The sequence below is a fragment of the Tubulanus polymorphus genome, chromosome 5 (assembly GCF_964204645.1).
Source record: "Tubulanus polymorphus chromosome 5, tnTubPoly1.2, whole genome shotgun sequence".
Taxonomy (NCBI): Eukaryota; Metazoa; Nemertea; class Palaeonemertea; order Tubulaniformes; family Tubulanidae; genus Tubulanus; species Tubulanus polymorphus.
In genome coordinates, this window is record NC_134029.1 from 7,357,895 (window position 1) to 7,376,587 (window position 18,693).

Here is an 18,693-nt window from a genome sequence, read left to right on the forward strand (position 1 = left end):
CCGATTTATTTTGCTTGCTATGATTTATACATTCTATCCGAAATATCAAAAATCTATATTTTTTTACTTCGAATGAACCACTGGTTGGCACTTCTTGAAAAAAAAGAATAATTTTAAACGAATCAATGTAGTAAGACTGTTTACAATTTCTTTAGGATTACTTATCTAATTGAACAAAATGTAAAAATGGCACATTCAAGTTTTTCAAGTTTAAGCCGAAGTGCGACAGATTTCCCAAAAAAAGTTCAGAGAAAGCTCGGAGTGGTGCGGAAAACTATTCGATTCGAGACGGTCCGAATCACTCGGCAGCTCTCGCTCCATAATGGAAAATAAAAATTATTTCCAGTTTAAAATTGTATTTTGGAAGAACATGTATTTGAATCAATAATGAATTATTTAGTGGGTTTAAGTACTTGAAGACCATTGACATGACAGGCCAAAAAAATATCAGACTTATTTAAAAAAAAGAATAAATCCCGCACGAGACATTACAAAAAGTATTCCATAAAAAGAAATATATTTGGAAATTTCTCAGTCAGAGTATGACTTATTTGGGGGTAGCTTTAACGAAAAGTGTGACACATAGATTCCCGATAATAACAGTACTACTAGCGCTGGGTCAAAAGAGTGACGTCACAAAGTAAATCGCCATTTTGATTTGACAGCGAGAGAAGCGAAACTCAAACTGCTGGCGAAGGCTTCTATTTCGAGTGGGAATATCGCCTAAATACGAGCCGACAGGACGTTGAAATTACGCCAATATCGTCGGAGACAAACAACAGGACGGTTATAAGACAGTTTATAATGGCACATAACCCTTCGAGCGCCGTTAGAGCGCTTCAGTTAGAGTACAAGAAAATTCGCGACGAGCCCGTCGAAGGATTTCGCGTCGAGGCGAACGATGAGAACCTGTTCGAGTGGGACGTGGCCATATTTGGGCCACCCCGAACCCTGTACGAAGGAGGGTATTTCAAGGTATTAATTTATAATAATGGTATCTATTTTTAATGATGATGGTTTGAGACTGACCTGGCTCTGGCCAGAGTTTTTGAGGAACAGGTTCCACCTTTGGCTTCAAGCTTTGGGAACCTCACCTGGTGGCGGCTATGCCTTCTTTGGTAAAATAGGACCTTTTTGTCTTCTTTGCTTTTATTTTTCAGCACACCACCCGTTTTTTAAGTGATTTTGAAAATATAAGTCCTGATGATAAGGCTTTGAACTATATATGGATAAACATAAAGCTTTTGTTAGGAGTTGGAGAATCCCTATGATGATTACAAATCTAGATCGGATCTCATCTACCTTGTGGCATCAGAATTTTAAATGACAACAATAATTTATATAGATTATGTCTTTTTCTTTGTTTGTTCCCCTTGCCTTAGTAAATAACGGGTTGATTTGTAATGATGGAATATAGAGCGCTTTGTCAGCATTGCTCAGTGCGCTATGTCTGTGTATGTGTGCTTGGTGTTGTGTTGATCAATAATCCAGTCATTTAGTAACCTTTGTTTACAGCGTATACCACCGCACAACGATGATGTCATATAACTGAATAGTTATCTGGGTCACAGACCGAATAATCAGCTGTTATTTGTTTATATGTACACGGTGAAAATCGTGTTCAGTTCTGAATCTAATTCATTGTCTCGGTTAGGCCTAGTTAGATTTTGCAGACGCATAGGAAAAATTGAAATATGCTTAGCATATGATCAGTACACCCACAGCGCCTTTATTCCAGAATTTTGTTGAGAGCCACTGACAATTCTCACTTCAACGCACAGCACAACATTTGTTATAAATCTTTGTGTCAAAATTCAGATCTAAGATGGTACATTTCATTCTAAGATAAATCAGTTTCCTCAATGGGTTAGAGACACGCTATTGCATTTTTTCCTGCAAACTCTGTGAAATGAAATCATTTTCAGTGTTTTATTTTTAACCATAGTGTCAAATCTTTATCAAGACTGGAAACGAGTCCTGTGTGATTGGCAACATAGGCATAAAGACCTAGCCTATATAAGGCTAGTCTATCTCAATGTTCTCCACAACAGGTTTTAGAGGGGTGGCTACCCCTTTCATTTTTACATCCACCCGTCTGAAAATCAGCCATTCCTTGTAGAATATAAATTCTGCCCCTACCCTTGTTGTAAGACGTCTCTAAGCCCTACCAGAATGGATTTCAATATTCTTTCATTGCTGCTTAATATATTGAGCTAATGTGAAAAATAAAAGTTACTCCAAAATTAAGCTTAGATTTTCTGTATTTTTTGGGGGACCGATGGAAAGCCTTGCCATTTCAGCGGCCATGATGTCATACACTTAAACAATGAACAACCCTTTAAAATTCCAACACATGGAGAACACTGGTCTATCTATTGATGCATGAGACCTGTTTTTTTTTTTTCATAGTAATTTGCTCAATTTTGTGGAGTACATACATCAGGTCCCTGAAATCTCGAATGCGGGTGGAACCATCGATTTTATAGGCCTTAATGTTTTCGTACTGATTCGAAAGATAGTCAGCGTCGTCTAACTCTAGGTGAATCAGAGAAAGGCTACATTTTGTGAAATAGGTTTTACAATGGATCAACGCAGTAACAGGGACTGTTAATCATTATAAAGTCCTTGGGTTCCACCATCTCCCCCCCCCCCCCCCCCAATTGTAAGCATTTAGCACAAAGGGTGAAGTGACCCAATTTTAAGACCTAAGTACTCTAAAATTGCAGAAAAACATGTCCCATGAATCTACAGCCATACCACCTAAGAGTACTGGAATACCTTCAATTGTGGTTTTTCTCCTCGTATTAATTCTCGAAAGTTGAATAGTTCTTTTGATCTTTTCTTTCACAGGCTAAAATGACATTTCCACCCGATTACCCGTATTCTCCACCGAGCATAAAATTTACGTCGGAAATATTACATCCGAACGTCTATAAGGTAAAAACAGCTATTTTTAGTTGCTTCCAAATTTGATTTTTCCCGAATTGACGATAAAGAACGCTGCGGAAGAGATGATTTCTTATTCGACACGTTCATTCATGTTAAAAACGTACATTGTATGTTATGTGACGGTTTTCAGAGTGGTGATGTTTGCATTTCAATTCTCCATCCGCCAGTGGATGATCCACAAAGTGGTGAACTGCCGTCAGAACGCTGGAATCCTACACAAACTGTTAGGTAAAATCTATTATAAATATGCAAAAGAAAAAAGAACGATGCGTATGATTTTAACACTCCCGGCCACTGTAAAGTCCACAAGCCCAGGGCTTAGTTTCACTTCATGCTTTCAAATGAGGTTAACAATTCAAGCTTAGCCGTTTTAAGCTTTAAACCATTTCGTAATAACTCTTTGAGGCCAGAATGTTCATTTTCATAAAACTCCCCACCTTTGATCGCTGAACTAGAAATACGCTCTGTGCGACTGTGGTTTACTCAACAATTCTCCCAGATATGGATTAGCATTGAGTGTAATTACGTACGCTATACCCATCACTTAATCTGTTTTAATCAGCGAGTGATAGCGGTTAGCGCGTCTCATCAGTGGTTGATCTCTTCATATTAGCCCGAGAACACTTCTGCGTGTCGTGAGTATAACTTATCAGGGTTTGTAGCGAGTCTGACAAATTCGGAGAAGTGCTTACTATTGGAAAAATGTAGGATCGACCCTGATTAGTGTTTAATTTTCAGTAAATCCTGAAAGTGCTGAAAAGTGTGCCTGCTTGAACTCTTATGTCACGAGGCACGAACATCTTGCAACAAATTTTATCACGGTTTATTGTATCTCCGATCAAAATTTCAAGTTCTAGTTCTAGTTTAAATGAAAATGTAATTTATCAAAGTCTTTCAATCACAAATTCTACATACGTTATCAATGATTGTGGAAAACGTTGATATCGTAAATTCCGTGAATAATGCTATAAAAATAGAAATTGCGTTAAGAATGTTTTGGACTGTGGATAGGTGTGAATATGCCCCGGGTATTTTTTTTTTTTTTTTTCAAAAAACTTCTAAAAAAATCACTGCTACTTTTTCTTTCACTCTTTCTCGCATTTATTTCAGAACAATTTTACTCAGTGTAATTTCTCTGCTAAACGAACCGAATATATTTTCGCCGGCGGATGTCGACGCGTCGGTCATGTATAGGAAATGGAGGGATTCAAAAGACTCTAAATGCAAGGACAAGGACACTGAATACGAAAACATTATAAAGTACGTATTCTATAGTATCTCGCTTTCCTTGGTGGGAATTCAATTTTCCACAGTAGTTTGTAAGAAATCAGCTGCCACATTACTAAGAACCGGAAAATGGACTTGCAACTTAGGCATTGGGATATCTAATCGTAGCGAGACTAAGGCATTTATACGAAACTATGACTTAGTGACGGATATTTCAAAATTCTTGCAACCTAGGTGATGCAAGTGTTAACGTGAGGACTTGCGCGAATTAACTTTACTGAACTATAAAATAATCAATAGGGCCTACTCGTACTTTATTGTGGTACCTGGCTTAACAATATTTTGGGTGATTCGTTTAGTCCCAATCAGTATCGGAAGTGATATTGGAAGAACTCTTTTTGAGCATCTAGACCCAATAATGTGATTAATGGTAGTAAAGAGGTAATAGTTTTGTACAATGGTAATAAGAAAAATGAAAAATTTGCTTTTTCAGGCAACAAGTCGCCGCGTCGCGTTTACAAGCCGAAGAAGATAACGTCAAAGTGCCTACGACTGTATCAGAGTACTGCATCACTGCTAAACCGAAACACTCTGAATCGACGCACGACCAAGCCTCGGATTTCTTGGTCGATGACTTTGCCGATTGTGATTATGACGATATGGACGATGACGACGACGACGAAGATGACGACAACAATTATTACGACGACGAAGATGACTCGGGCAACGGCGAGTCATGATGAACGATTTATCGATGACTTAGGATTTATTTAGATATATATATATATATATATGTATATATATATCTATCTCTCTCACACACACACACACGAATAGTTTCTTTGGCATGAAGCACGTAATAATGTATCTCAGATAATGATGATGACGATGGATGGAATGACCCCCACACTCTCACGCAATCTCGTTTCCATAGTTTATTCAGTGTTTTCCAAGTCGACGTTACAATTCTAGGATAATCCCCGGTTCCCCCGCGCTAAGAGGGGCGGAACGTTTCAACAAACGCATGATGTTACTTACAATAATAGTGGGTCGGACTCTTCTTCAGAGATCTCTCTCTTATCGCGACACAACAATTCGAACGAAGCTGACGCCGACATTACGTGCGCACTCACCCCCCCCTCCTCGTTCATTTGCGGCGGATTTGTCTTGCAGCTGTTTTTGTCGCCGTGCGCGCCAACGATGATGGAATGAAAATGTATTTCGGTCGTAGATACTGGTATACGAAAATAACGTGTGATACTTTTTAAAAGAAATAACGAAAGACTCGCAACCTGTTGGACCTCAAGTTTAATTTCTTAGCGATCGGGAGAAATTGGTGTAGGCCTACTACCGGGTAGTTATATCGGTAATGGCAGTTGATTTTAGACACTGAGTACGTTTTTGCCGATTAGCTCGTATTTTTGAAGTTAAATTCATCAAAATCTCTCTCTTTCTCTCCTCTCTCTCTCTCTCTCTCTCTCTCTATCTTGTTATTTATTTGCTCGCTAAAATTATGTTCATATATATGATTTGATGTAAACGGATTGATACGTTCACGACAGATCATGCTATTTCACGGTGAACAATGTTCGCTTTCTAGCTGGCTTTACTATTACAAAAAGTTTTTCGATTTGTCGTCAACGGAATCAGTTTTCAGAACTTGTTATATCTGCGTAGAATTCCGACAGCGCGGTTTTCATAGACTGGCTAGGTATTAATACAACTACGTCATTCGAGGTGTGATTTCTCATTGTCACTATGGTAGGTGTCTGTCGAGTTGCTAATCGTCCCAATGAGATTCTATTCCTGTAAATTAAGACTTGCGTCCCCGATGAACGTAGTGGCTTATTCTTTAGTTATCCCCGAGTCGAAAAAATTTATAGGTAGCCAACTCTTTCAATTTTGTATTACTCGGCGGTAACTGTGTCCTGAGTTGCGTTCGTTGAATATTCATCCGGTTTTACTTGGGTCCTGAACGAACGTTTTCAGATATTTTTCCGATAAAATTGCATGACGTGATTCCAGAAAAACGTTTGCCTTCATGAATTAATTCCATAAGACGTCATTAAATTTCCAAGTGTAAGGTTGATCAAGAATTGGTTTATTTCGTTTTAAAAATTGATTTAAAAATTGTTGTTGACTGTAGCGGAATCGGTCATCTTTTTTCTGAAACGGCCTATATTAAACAACGCGTAACGTTTGCTACGTATTTTCAAAGGTAGCAACCAAACGCGAATTATTGTAATATTTCGAATTATCGTTAAAAAGGCCTTCTTGAAATTCGTGCCGAAAGAATGTAATTGAAGAAGAAAAAAATGAGTAAATTACTGCGATTCGTTTCGCGTTGTTTTCGTGTCGTAGTTACGTAGTTATGTTGAATATTTTATAATAATACGAAGAAAACAAAAATTTGCGCGTTCGAAAATACAATATTTTATAATTACCGGGTCGGTAAAAAAAACGCTAAAAAATGTTTCCCGATTAATCGAATACGATATGTGTACGTATTATATATTCTTTTAATAATGCGAGTATTTAATTAATCAATTGATTCGTGTTTGTTTCATTATTTTCAAGCCGTATATGTAATATAATAATTGGCTGTCGAAAAAATCGAGTGGAATATTTTCGTCGGGTATTTTGTCGTCGCTCGTAATTATTATAATTATTATTATTATATTTCGTCTGGTTTTTATTGGATATATTATGATAATTAATGTTAAAACGATTATTTGCGGAAGAAAAATGTTAAAAAATCGGTTTGTGTAGACGAAGTGAATGCAGTTTTTACTTGTCTGTTTTTGACTCGTGAATTCGATCTATGAATATCTCGCGCTAAATGTCGAACTGGGTCCTTACCTATTATACGACTGTTACCTTCGTTTTAATTCGAGTTTACTGTCGGACCGCTTTTTTCGATGTTGAATAGTTCTCTTGTTTGCAGTGAAAACTATTCCTCCATGGAAATGGAGGCCAACGCACAATTATATATATTATATATATTTTTGTTTCAGTATGATGTAATATTAGCCTGTCGATTAGTGAATACAGTAGGCTCCGCCAGAGTCGGAACCTATCGACTCAATTTAACCATTCAACTCGGATGTTTTTTGAAATATTTTTTGCGACACTATTTATGAAATACATAAAATCCAACTCAGATATTATTCGTACACAAGTCGGGCACATTTTTATATAGTCCTGTAAGATGCAACTTGAACGGAGTCTACTGAATATTGGTCTTCGAATATCTTTCTGCTTAACAAAATTGACGAACTATTAGTTCGGCATATACCCCCTCCTATGATGTTAGAGCCCCCGTTTAAAGTTGGGGGACAAATTTGAGTAGAACAGTGTTTATTATCAGGGGGTAAGTCATTGCAAATCTTTGCTGGTTGGTTGCGCCATATAAGTACAACCTGTTCGCTTAAAAAGTATTGTTTTCATATCTTGCCGAAAGATTATTCCATTACTCGGGTGAGAAATGTTTTTTGCATTCGACTGTACTGCTCTTCTCAAAACCAATTCGTGTCCGTGTAAAGTAATTTAATATTGAATATTTAATAGCTTTTCGCGAATCGTCGCTCGAGATTTTAATATCGTCTTATTTTCTCCGGAGTTCGCACATTTCTATTGTGATTATTTCATGTAGATTTAGGAAACAGGGCTCACACACGGATATCTTCATTCTCGATGCAGTGGAAAAATGTGTGCGCTACTATTAACGAAAATCTACTAAGAAAACAATATTCTAGTCGAGAAGAATTGACTATTCATTCCATGATGATAAAATATGTTATAATCTCTAATAAAATCTGATCGCTAGTGTTTATAAACCGTCGTACATGACTCGGATTTTATCGACGAGAAACTTCGGAAATATTCGAAGTACCGAAAGTTGAAAAAGTTTGCGGCCAACTTCCAAGATATTTCATACCCTGGTACTTCCTGCTACTACAGTTATCTCGTAGCTTATTCGCATTGTTTTTGGTTTCGAAATATTTGGAGAATCAAAAGTTGGAGAAGTTTGCTGCCAACTTCAAGACATCTCATACTTCGGGTACCGCCGCCATTGGTACTACAGTGGAACTTCGTTATAATTAACTCGGATACAACGATTCATCGGAATTAACAAATATAGAATTTCGTCCCCAGTAAGAAAATTTAAATAATTTCATACTGGATATAACAAACTATCGGTTATAACGAACATATTTTCTGGCCCCATGAAGTTCGCTGTAAAGAGGTTCCGCTGTATTAGTTCTCTTGTAGCTTAGTCTCCTTGTTCCCCGTTCGATATTCGCATGGCGGTAACTGAGATGACATTGGCTGGCGCTCGGCGGTCAATTCTGAACATCGGTTGTCTGTAGATCAGAGACAACTCGGATGTAGCAATTGGGAGAATAATGAATCAAGGCAGCGAACATGTTAACAGCTGAATGTTACCGGTAAATCAAGCCTTGTGACTTAATAATTTCAATATATTTCAGGTAGTGAATAGGTGCAATTGTTATGTGATTATTGTGTGATAATCGATATAGATATAAACAAGATATCAAAACTCGGACAATATATAATACAGAATGGTATTCGGTTAATTGAATAAATATTTCTCTTCTCAAACTCACAACTACAACCCATTTTGACTGTAGAGTCTTCATTGAAATAATACTGATTAACTCGATCAGTTTGTACAGTAACTGTATGTATGTATATGAATAAATACTAAGAATTATTTATACTGTATTGTTGTCGTTAGGCTTCAGTTGCTCACAGTAGACTGCTTAATACTTTTGGTTCAGTCAACCCACAATTATCAAGGATGGTGGATTCAATGACAACATTTTGAATGATAAGCAAATGATTCATAATATTGAGGGCGGTAGATGATTGAGGGTTGACCACTGAAATCAGTGCATTTACATCGGATTTCTGTCTCTGGTTTCTCAAGAACTGCACAATTGAAAGTGGCTGTAGCGAATGTGCCATTGAATAACATGTGGATTAGCATTCATTCAGCACAACAAAACTTCAGGATTTTGAAGTCGGATTTCATTTCTGGTAGGTCACCTCGGTTTGTGGACACAGTATGGCTAATACAGGGCTGTACTTTTTTGCAGAACTAAAACTCTTTGTGCAATTCTCAAAAAGACGCTAATCATTTTTCAATGCAGGGATGTACTTTTAATCTTTTTTATGTAGCATCCTTGTCTATCTATTTGCTGGCTGAACAGGTCTTGATTTTCTTCATTATTTGAGTCAAGGTACAGTAGATTATTGAAGTCAACCAGCAATTACCTGATAACAACTGAACTATTAATTAGTTCATTGATTCTATTTCCCTCACACACCCTCCAAAATGCACATACCGGGGTAAATCGGCAAAGATTTTCAGAAGTTTTCTAACATTCTCATATTCCTTTGTTGTCATAGATGAATATTTTAATTCATGTTATCTGCTCTTACAATAAATTTCATAATTTCAATGACCTGAATCGATCTCAGAGCTTGGAAAAATTGAATGATTTCTGGGGACCCCCTAGCGGGCACCGCACCTTCACTTCTCATTGCAGCGTACCTAGCCCATTACTACGAAAACTCACTGGCAGCACCATTATAAATTTTTTCCAGATGGGCCGGAAACATAACAAGCAACTAAAAATAACCCATTATTTCATTGTAGTAAGTGAAATCTATTGAATATACATTTCAAAAATTTTTACATTACATATAAACAATTTAAAAAAAGCTTTTTCTTTTATACAGCTATATAATAATATGTATATTATATGTTTTTGTCAGCAGCAAAATACAAAAAGGTTAGACATGTATGTTAAAACATATATTCATCGAAACACAGTAACCTCAGACAAAATAATTAATGATCTTAACATTATAACCTTTTCTTATATAAATTGAAACTCCAATTGAATCGAAATGCAAAACAAATACCGGTATGCTTGTCATGGTTCCACGAAGCTGTCCGTTTTGATCATGAATGCCGAACAAAACACAGGGTTTCCAGTGGTAAGGCCAGGATAAAAAGACTAAGAAGGACTTTTTCGGCAATTATAGACTCAAAAGGAGGGACTTTTTGACTCAGAAAGAAGTACTTTCCAGTAAAATGAGGGCCCACAAGGGAGCATTTTTGCTATGCCTTCACCGGAATACTAGTCGCATAAACCAGTCATACATTTCAGGGTAATTCCATAACACTTTCCTGTATATTCAATCTTACTGACAATTGAATTACCAGGCCTAAGTAATAAAATACCTCGACACTCAAATTTGGAAGGACTTTTTGTATAGAAAAGGAAGGACTTATAGTCAAAAAGGACAAAGATGATGTTCCAAAGAAGGACTTGGAAGTAGCGCTGGAAACCCTGAAACAGCCAACTTCTGGAATTAATGAGATTTAATGTCTGCCGGACGAATTTGTCGTTCCCCTTCGAGGCATAGAATCTTCATAGCTTTTAGTAATAAGTGAACACCCATTATTCGACGTTTTTCAACTTGCCACGTCGCAGCTACCCCGTAATAATTTCCGGTCTTGACGTTGGTCAATCGTTCCAGTCCTGCAACAAATAAGACATGGAATGTGCATCTTAACTCGTAAATCGTATAAATGAAACGTATAAATGTAATCATATATCGTTAAGCCGGACGCACACACAGAGCAGTCAGGAAACATCTTCCAAACAGAAAAACTGTTTTCCTGTTTTTTTTCTTGTTCCGCAGTGTGCGTCTGTGCGAGTCCGGCTTAGACCGTTGTCATACCGAGTGCGTCTATCATGCAGGCTTCGCGAGTGTATGCCTCAACTGGAATCACATTTTGAAAGCAATGCAGAGAGACTACGCCTAAATTTGCATCCCAGATGTCGAGAATTTGTTTCACTTTAGGTAGAGGCTGAAAATAAAATCGAAAATCTTAGTATTTCGGGTGTAACAGTGTAGCGAATACAGTACACCTCGCCTCACACAGACATGGCCAACTTGGACTTTTGACTAACTCCCACAAAAACGAAATAATTTTCTGACTTCATAACATATTTTCCTATCCTCAACTCGGACTTCTCTTGCCTCGGACTGATTTCGTCGGTCCCAGTTTGTCTGAATTAGGCGAGGTTTACTGTGTATACAAATGGTACATAGGGTTGGCTAAAAACAAATACTGGAATACCTTTTGTTGTTGAGTCTTAAGAGCGGTGAGAGCTTCGTGGAAATGACTGTACGGTCGAGCACGTTTTCCTTTTCCGATGTAAAACACGGCAGCGGAGAAAATTTTGAATTTTTCGACGTCATCTAAAAACGATCAAAGCCCGAAAGAGTGAGCGAATATCAGAAATAACCGCAACTACGATACGTTCGGATACGAACCAAAATTTCCGGCACAACACGGCAAATTCTTCGTCACACGAGGATCCAACAGGAGATAATTGAACGAAGATTTCTGGTTTCCTTCGCGCCATCGGCGACTTGGATTCGGTTCTTGGAACGCTTTCACCATTAACTGTTCCGTATTGTCCTGTCCGTCGAGATTCAACCGGCCATTCAATGCTTTGGCAAGTTCGGGTAGGTAACCTTAATATGCATATGAAAATCATTTAAATTCGATTTGTCCTGACTGATGCGGAGGCTTTACAGCAGAATTGCACTCTTTTTATCTCCCATCATATCTGAGCATTACTTAAGGAACATTTTAGGAAACTTGCAAATTTTCAAGTCGGTGACCCTATGCCCACACGTCACTAATCAATGCCTTTTTAATTTGGTTGAGTACGGATTTTACCAGCAAAAATGAAAGGGTGTTTGGCAAAAAATCAAATATAAATTTTTGCGATCACAGACCTATCGATAAGGAAGGGAACATAGCTTCCTTTTTCTTTGAGTATGTTCCATGAAAAATCTTGGAAGGACTGGGAAAAATAAGAAAGAGTGAAAACTGTATCGGATTGACTTCAAATGTTGGGAGAAAACTTACTTTTTGCAAATAACAAAATCGAAAATTAAGACGAAAATATCAATTCACTGCCCATGTTATGCCAAATTCATTGCAAGTACGGAGTACGGATTTTACCAGCAAAAATGGAAGGGTGTTTGGGGAAAAATTAAATATAAATTTTTCATTTTCAAGATCACAGACCTATTAATAAGGAAGGGAACATAGCTTCCTTTTTCTTCGAGTATGTTCCATGAAAAATCTTGGAAGGATTGGGGGAAAATAAGAAAGAGTGAAAACTCGGATTGAATTCAAATGAATGGGAGAAAACTTACTTTTCGCAAATATCTAAATTGAAAAATTAAGATGGAAATATCAAGAATAAAAAATTTTTTTCTAGATTAAATATGACGAAAATACAACTTTTTTTCAACATGATGTTTTTTCAGCAGAATTTCAGATGAGATTCCTTTACTGCAAGTAATTCAAAAAAGCTTAACATGTGCCCCTTTGAACCAAGAAATTTGTATGAAAATCTGTCATTTGACACGATCGCCGTGAAGCGCTATACATGTACATGTAGCATCCGAAACAACTGCATGATTAATATCATACCTGGTAGTGGATTTTCCCCAATGACTCAAATAGACCAGTATTGAAATAAAATCAATACGACTTAAATACACTGTGCATTAAACGTCGTCACCTTCATTAACATCGTCAAGCTGTTACCAAAATTTCATCATTAATCGACAGATTTGCAAAATTTTCAAATTCAAGGCCCCAAAATCGATTTCCAAGGATTTTCAAGGCCTTGAATTTCCTTTTGACAATTCAAGGCTTATATTTCCAGTGTCTGCTACAGGTATACTCGTGACGACCGCGCTGTATTATCAGCGGCGGTGAACACGTTAAAACTTAAGCACTCACCGTCTTTTGCTTGCGCTACTGCTGCCGGATCCTTCATTAACTTCTTCAAACGTCTCAGGTACGGTTTCTTCGTACGTATCGTAATCGGACCCGGTGTTTCGCCGTGTTCAACGAGTTTCCGACGAAGTTCAGGTATCGAGAGCGACTCCGATAGCAGCTCATCGTTATCGTCATCTCCGCTCGCAGCACTGGACGACGACTCGGGCTTTCTTCGTCGTTTTACGTCATTGCCCGCGCGTTCCGACGTTCGCCAGTTTTTCCAGTCGTAGAGGATCGTGGCGTTGGAATCGTTGCCCGCGTCAGAGTTCGTCGTATTCACATCGCTCACTATACAATGTCTCTCGATCAACGCGTGACCCTCGTCGTCGGTGTAAATATACTCGACGACCGTTCCCGAACTCGCATCGCTGACGCGCGACTTTCGCTCCGACGATGCCTTACTCGCGACGCTCGCGTTGACGTTCTTATCGATACTCTCGTCGTCGGTCCGGATTTCGCTCGCGTTCGGCGTCGCCACCGGCCTTCTCCGGTCGCACGGCGAAATATCGAAAGTTTCGTCGCAAGTAACCAACGCGCCATCGCCGCGCTCGTACGCGAATTTCGGACACATCGTCGGCGGCATTTCGTCCGTCGTTTCCAATGTCGAATCTAAATCGACGCATTGGCATGACTTGTCGACACCGTTTGTTAGTTCTCTCAACGATATATGAGAAACCGAAGACTTACACGAAGAGAAGCTATCGTCCGGCGAAGCGGTCAACGACGCGTTTTTGCCCGGCGACGGCAATGTCGCGACGTTAACCAGCTCGTTTTCCGCCCAAAAATCATCGACGCTCGGTAAGTCGCCGATCGAAGGCGCGATGGACGACGTGTCGCAATCGTCGATCGTCATTTTGTCGAAGCGAATATCGATATCGTCAATGAAATCGTGCGCTTTCGGGTCCTTGTCGTCTGGAAGTAGCGCCGGGGAACTTTTAACATCGCTGCCTATTTGATATCTATCCGGTGGACTCTTCGGAGACGGTTTATCGCTCCGAGAATAACCGGAATTTCGACACAACGGACGGTTCGCTACGACTGAATCAATTACCGATCGATCGTCCGACAAACTTGCGCTTGCAGCTTGAGGGCTTTGTGATTTAATCCACGCTTTCGTCGTACTCCGGCGTGAATTGTCGGGAGAATTGAATGTTTTTAAATTGCCGGTGCGTAACTGCGACTGCTGCACCCAGTCGCCGGCGCCGTGACACCAATTCGGCGTCGCTTCGTGTTGAGGACTACGGCGACAAAACTGTAAATATCCAGGCGAAGGAAAAGTCCTGAAATCACTCCCTAAGACTTGTCTTTGATGACTGCACTGGCATCTTTGTTGTGGAGTGATTTGACAGTCACCTACGGCATGGTTTCCAGCCAAACACGTTTTACTTAGTCCGGTATGACTTAAAGGATAACCGACGTCACAGGAGATACCAGCCGGATGATCGAATCCATAAACTCGACGGCAAGATTCGGATGGGTTTAAGACTTCTTCGTAAGAGTCAGCTGATCCTAACCGCTCTGAAATAAATTAAAAGCATTGACTATTGAAAGCATTTCATATTAAGGAAATCTCTCTACTTATTCAAGCACAGATGATATCATTGAGGACTGATGAAATCCTTTCAGCCTGTAACACATTTATACATAGGTGGACTTAATAACATATACCAATTAGATCACAATCCGGATTCAATTATCTGGATTAAGCAGCAAAAATCTACTTATTTGAGGTGTTTGTACCAAACTCTTCATTAGCCCTTTAACCAGCAGGCCTAACATATCATCAGCAGCTATGGCTTGCAGTAGCCCAGAGCTTCTGTTACCCCATTTGAGTTGTACTTACTTTTTGTATAACGTGGTGTAGTCTTTTCTTCGCTATAGCTTCCTAGTTCATCTTCGATGTATTGTACCATCCCCTCATGACCACTGACTCTCGCCATTTCAATAGCATCTTCACCATCCTACGTCAGATTATGAATTTCAATTAGCGGTCATATAGCGGATCAGTTCAACATTTTGGTAGACTTGCAATTCAATTGATAATACCTGGTCCTTTAGAAAAGGATCTCCGCCATGCTGTAGAAGCATTTGTAAGATATGTACACGCCCCCAAGTGGCAGCCACATGAACCGGACTCATACCTTCAGCCGACCTAGAAAAATATATTTTCAGGAAGCATCGTTAAAACAATCACAAGTCTTAGCCAAGCAAAAGAAATGATTTACCACTAGTAGAATCAATAGCCTCACATAGGATATGGTAAATAGATAAAAGCAAGCTTTATATAAGAAGAAAAATTATCAAATAATCAAAATGACACATTTTAGACTCTTCGCAAATGACTAAGGTAATCTCAGCGAGAGAGTTTATATGTAACAGTGTCATTTCAATTCTAATCAAGCCGGCATGCAAGTCTTGTTTTTGTTTATGATATGTTACATCATTTTAATTTCTAATAATTTTCTATTCAACCTGGCAGTTTTCGACCACAAATTCATAAGCAGTGGTCATAAGCAGTGATTTGATGATTAACAAGTGCTTTAGATGAAATATATAATTTCGCTGGTGACAAATGATTCCATGCGATACATACAACACCGTACCTTTTATTAGGATTTGCACCATGTTGAAGACACAAGTTTACAATAGCTTCACTCTTCGTCGATTCGTTACCGACCGCTATGTGAAACGGCGTTATACCATTTGAGAGAAGAATATTAGGATCAGCGCCATTGTCCAACAAACTGCGAATCAGGCTGTTGAAGAGATATTGAACCGTTTATATTCTACTCAAAACTTTATCGGTTTATTTGATAGATATGTGCTAGACTCACCTTAGATCTGAGATTTCTACTGCTTCCAACAGAGCTTTACCAAGAATGAGACGCTTTCTATGCAGGTCCGTTGCCATACTGGGATTTTAGACACTATTTATGTGTATCAAATCAAAAATGTCAGGAATAACAGGTTTTTAATGAATTAAAGGCACATCAGAAAACATGGAATTCGGCGCCTTTATGACGTCATGTGATCAAACACATCTGAAAAATCAATAACAATTCAATGTAACAAGTAATCTGCAAATTCACAAATATCATTCTGATTGATGAAGATAATACGTAGTTGGCCTATCAATCTGCTGCATGGACAATAATATCGATCGGAAAGTTTGTTGACCAAGGTCGAGGAGTGTTGTTCTCGATATGGATTTTAGTCTTATTAGATTATAGGCCTGCAGAATACCACCAGATTCTTACTATCCCTGGTCCACCACTACTATACTGGGGAACAACAGCTAATGTCTATTTCAACTTGACTTGAGAGAGAGCATATCGGGTGGCTTAGCTTTTAGTTTTGGAGGTACATAGGCCTACCTGATAAGTCATATAACCACCAGGAAGGACTGGCAGTTGACCTAAAACATTGCTTTATAATCCATTCTTCACTGTATTGAATGATATCCTAAGAGTCTGCATTGAAAGGGGTTCATAAGAGAAACGTGACTCCATAATTTAAAAGTTTAACAGTATGTTTCCATGCCTACCGAATGAAGTTTGGTATGTAGGCATGGAGACATATTGTTAAACTTTCAAATTAAGGAGTCACTTTTCTCTAGTCTTTTTAGCCCTTTTATGAAGACTTTTTGGAACTCCTTCAATAGAGTTTGGACAATAGATTAAAAATCAAGCCACCCGGCCACCTGATGTGCTCTCAAGAGTCAACAAGTCAAGTTGAAATAGACATTAGATAACTAAAATTATCTTATAATAATAGTAGACAATGTAAATTGTTGAAGAAGTACTGTAGCAATTAAAAATGCCAAGAAGAAAAACGATTATATTAACTGCAATTAATCAACTTTGCGCTCTCCTCCACCCGTTGTATTAAATGGCGATATCGGATACTGCAACATAATACTAGTCTTAGAGATTACAGATTACTGTGAAAGAAAGACGTATGGAATTCCTCAAGGGCCATACGACTTACGTTTTACGAACTACGACTTACGTTTTACGAGTTACTAATACATTTCCTTCAATACGTTACGATTTATGACTTACGTTTTACAACTTAAGTTTTATGAATTATGAGTTAGTTGTTTGGTGTTTCGATTCAATTTATCGCGAGAGTTCAAGGACAAGTGAATTATGAAAAATAACATTGACACGAGCTTTCATGAGCACTGTATGTGATGGGTGTAATTTTTAGCCGAATTTTAATTTTGTAACGATGATGGATGGATGGCTGTATGCAGCCCAAACGTCAATCATGGTATCTTTAGAAATAAATACATTTCTAAATTGTTGAAAACATGAAAAGACTTTGCTCCAGGGACCGGGATCATGATTTCCAAATTATATCACCGCCTCGTGTGTTCCGTGGAGTGGCCTTTAAAATCATTTCCAGCTAAGATAGTCTATTGAAATAAAGATCGTCTATTATCGTGCAGTGTGTAATTTATTTTTTTTTCAACATTTAATAGATTTTGACGCCGTACCGACCGGCTGGTCACCACGCAAGATTTTTCGCCGTGATCTCATTATCTACAATAGATACTCCTCTTAATTATTATTGAAATGACAATTCCACTTCATTTTGAAACCCGTTCTTTGAATAACACGCTTCGGATATGAGAAGCCAATTAGTGAAAGACGTAAACATAAGTCATAACGTATTGAAGGAAATGTATTAGTAACTCGTAAAACTAACTCGCAAGTCGTAAAACGTAACTCGTATGGCCCTTGACGAATTCCTAAAGACGGGTCTTATTTCTTTTGTCTGTTTTTCTTTTGAGAAAGCGATATTGTCATTGATTTGAATTCATATTTATTTCAACAATTCCCCTGGCCCGAATACACCAGACAACCATGTATATTAGGCTACATACATCTACGCCCAGGCACACTGTGTGATGTCATAAATTGTTGTAATTACGCGATCACCTTTTCGGATCATAAATACATTAGAACAGAAGGTCAACATCGTTAGTTCACGGCGACAGGGCGCCGCCATTTTAAATTTGGCGGCGACGAAATGAAGGTCGAATCCCCAAATCCTCAACATTCCTCTCTCCGCAAAAAAATGTTTTTAAAATTTAACTTGTTCAAATAAAATTCCAAATGTTCTCATCAAATATACTTCACGATCTATGAATAACATATCATCATATGGATTATCATAAATGCAAACAAAGAGTGGGATTCGACCCTAAAGTAGAGACCACCGGTAGAGTCTGAAATACGGCCCCGGATTCGGATTTCGTCGCGGCTGCGGCCACTTCTGAAAACACAGCGCGCGGGCAGTTGGCATTTTCTCTTGGTTTCACAATTAATCAGTGTTCATTTCATGTTTTAAAGTTGATATGCCTTAGATAGTGAAACGATAGCTTTCTTGGGGGAATTGTGCCTCGATTGGAGAGGTGCGGGTCATGTGAAACGCAGCACGCCGTTTCGGGTTCCTTGGCCTTGATCCAGTCAAAAGTGATTGTAAGTCTGTGAAAACATGTTGCGACGATCATCATATTGCCAGTCTCCACGAAGCCCGCCGCACACGGCACCGAAAAAAACCTTTCCTTGAGAAAAAAACGTTTTTTCGTGTCTTTTGTTATG

The 18,693-nt window shown here is 38.6% G+C and overlaps 1 protein-coding gene across 1 annotated transcript; it reads left to right on the forward strand.

Moving 5' to 3' along the window:
- Positions 1 to 656: 656 nt before the first annotated feature.
- On the forward strand, positions 657 to 8,912 carry LOC141904974 (ubiquitin-conjugating enzyme E2 R2-like). The gene is made up of 5 exons (XM_074793639.1): positions 657 to 975; positions 2,851 to 2,937; positions 3,080 to 3,177; positions 4,060 to 4,209; positions 4,670 to 8,912. Exons 1-5 carry the CDS (start codon positions 805 to 807, stop codon positions 4,914 to 4,916), a joined length of 753 nt encoding a protein of 250 aa, XP_074649740.1. The 5' UTR covers positions 657 to 804; the 3' UTR covers positions 4,917 to 8,912.
- The last annotated feature ends 9,781 nt before the right edge of the window (positions 8,913 to 18,693 follow it).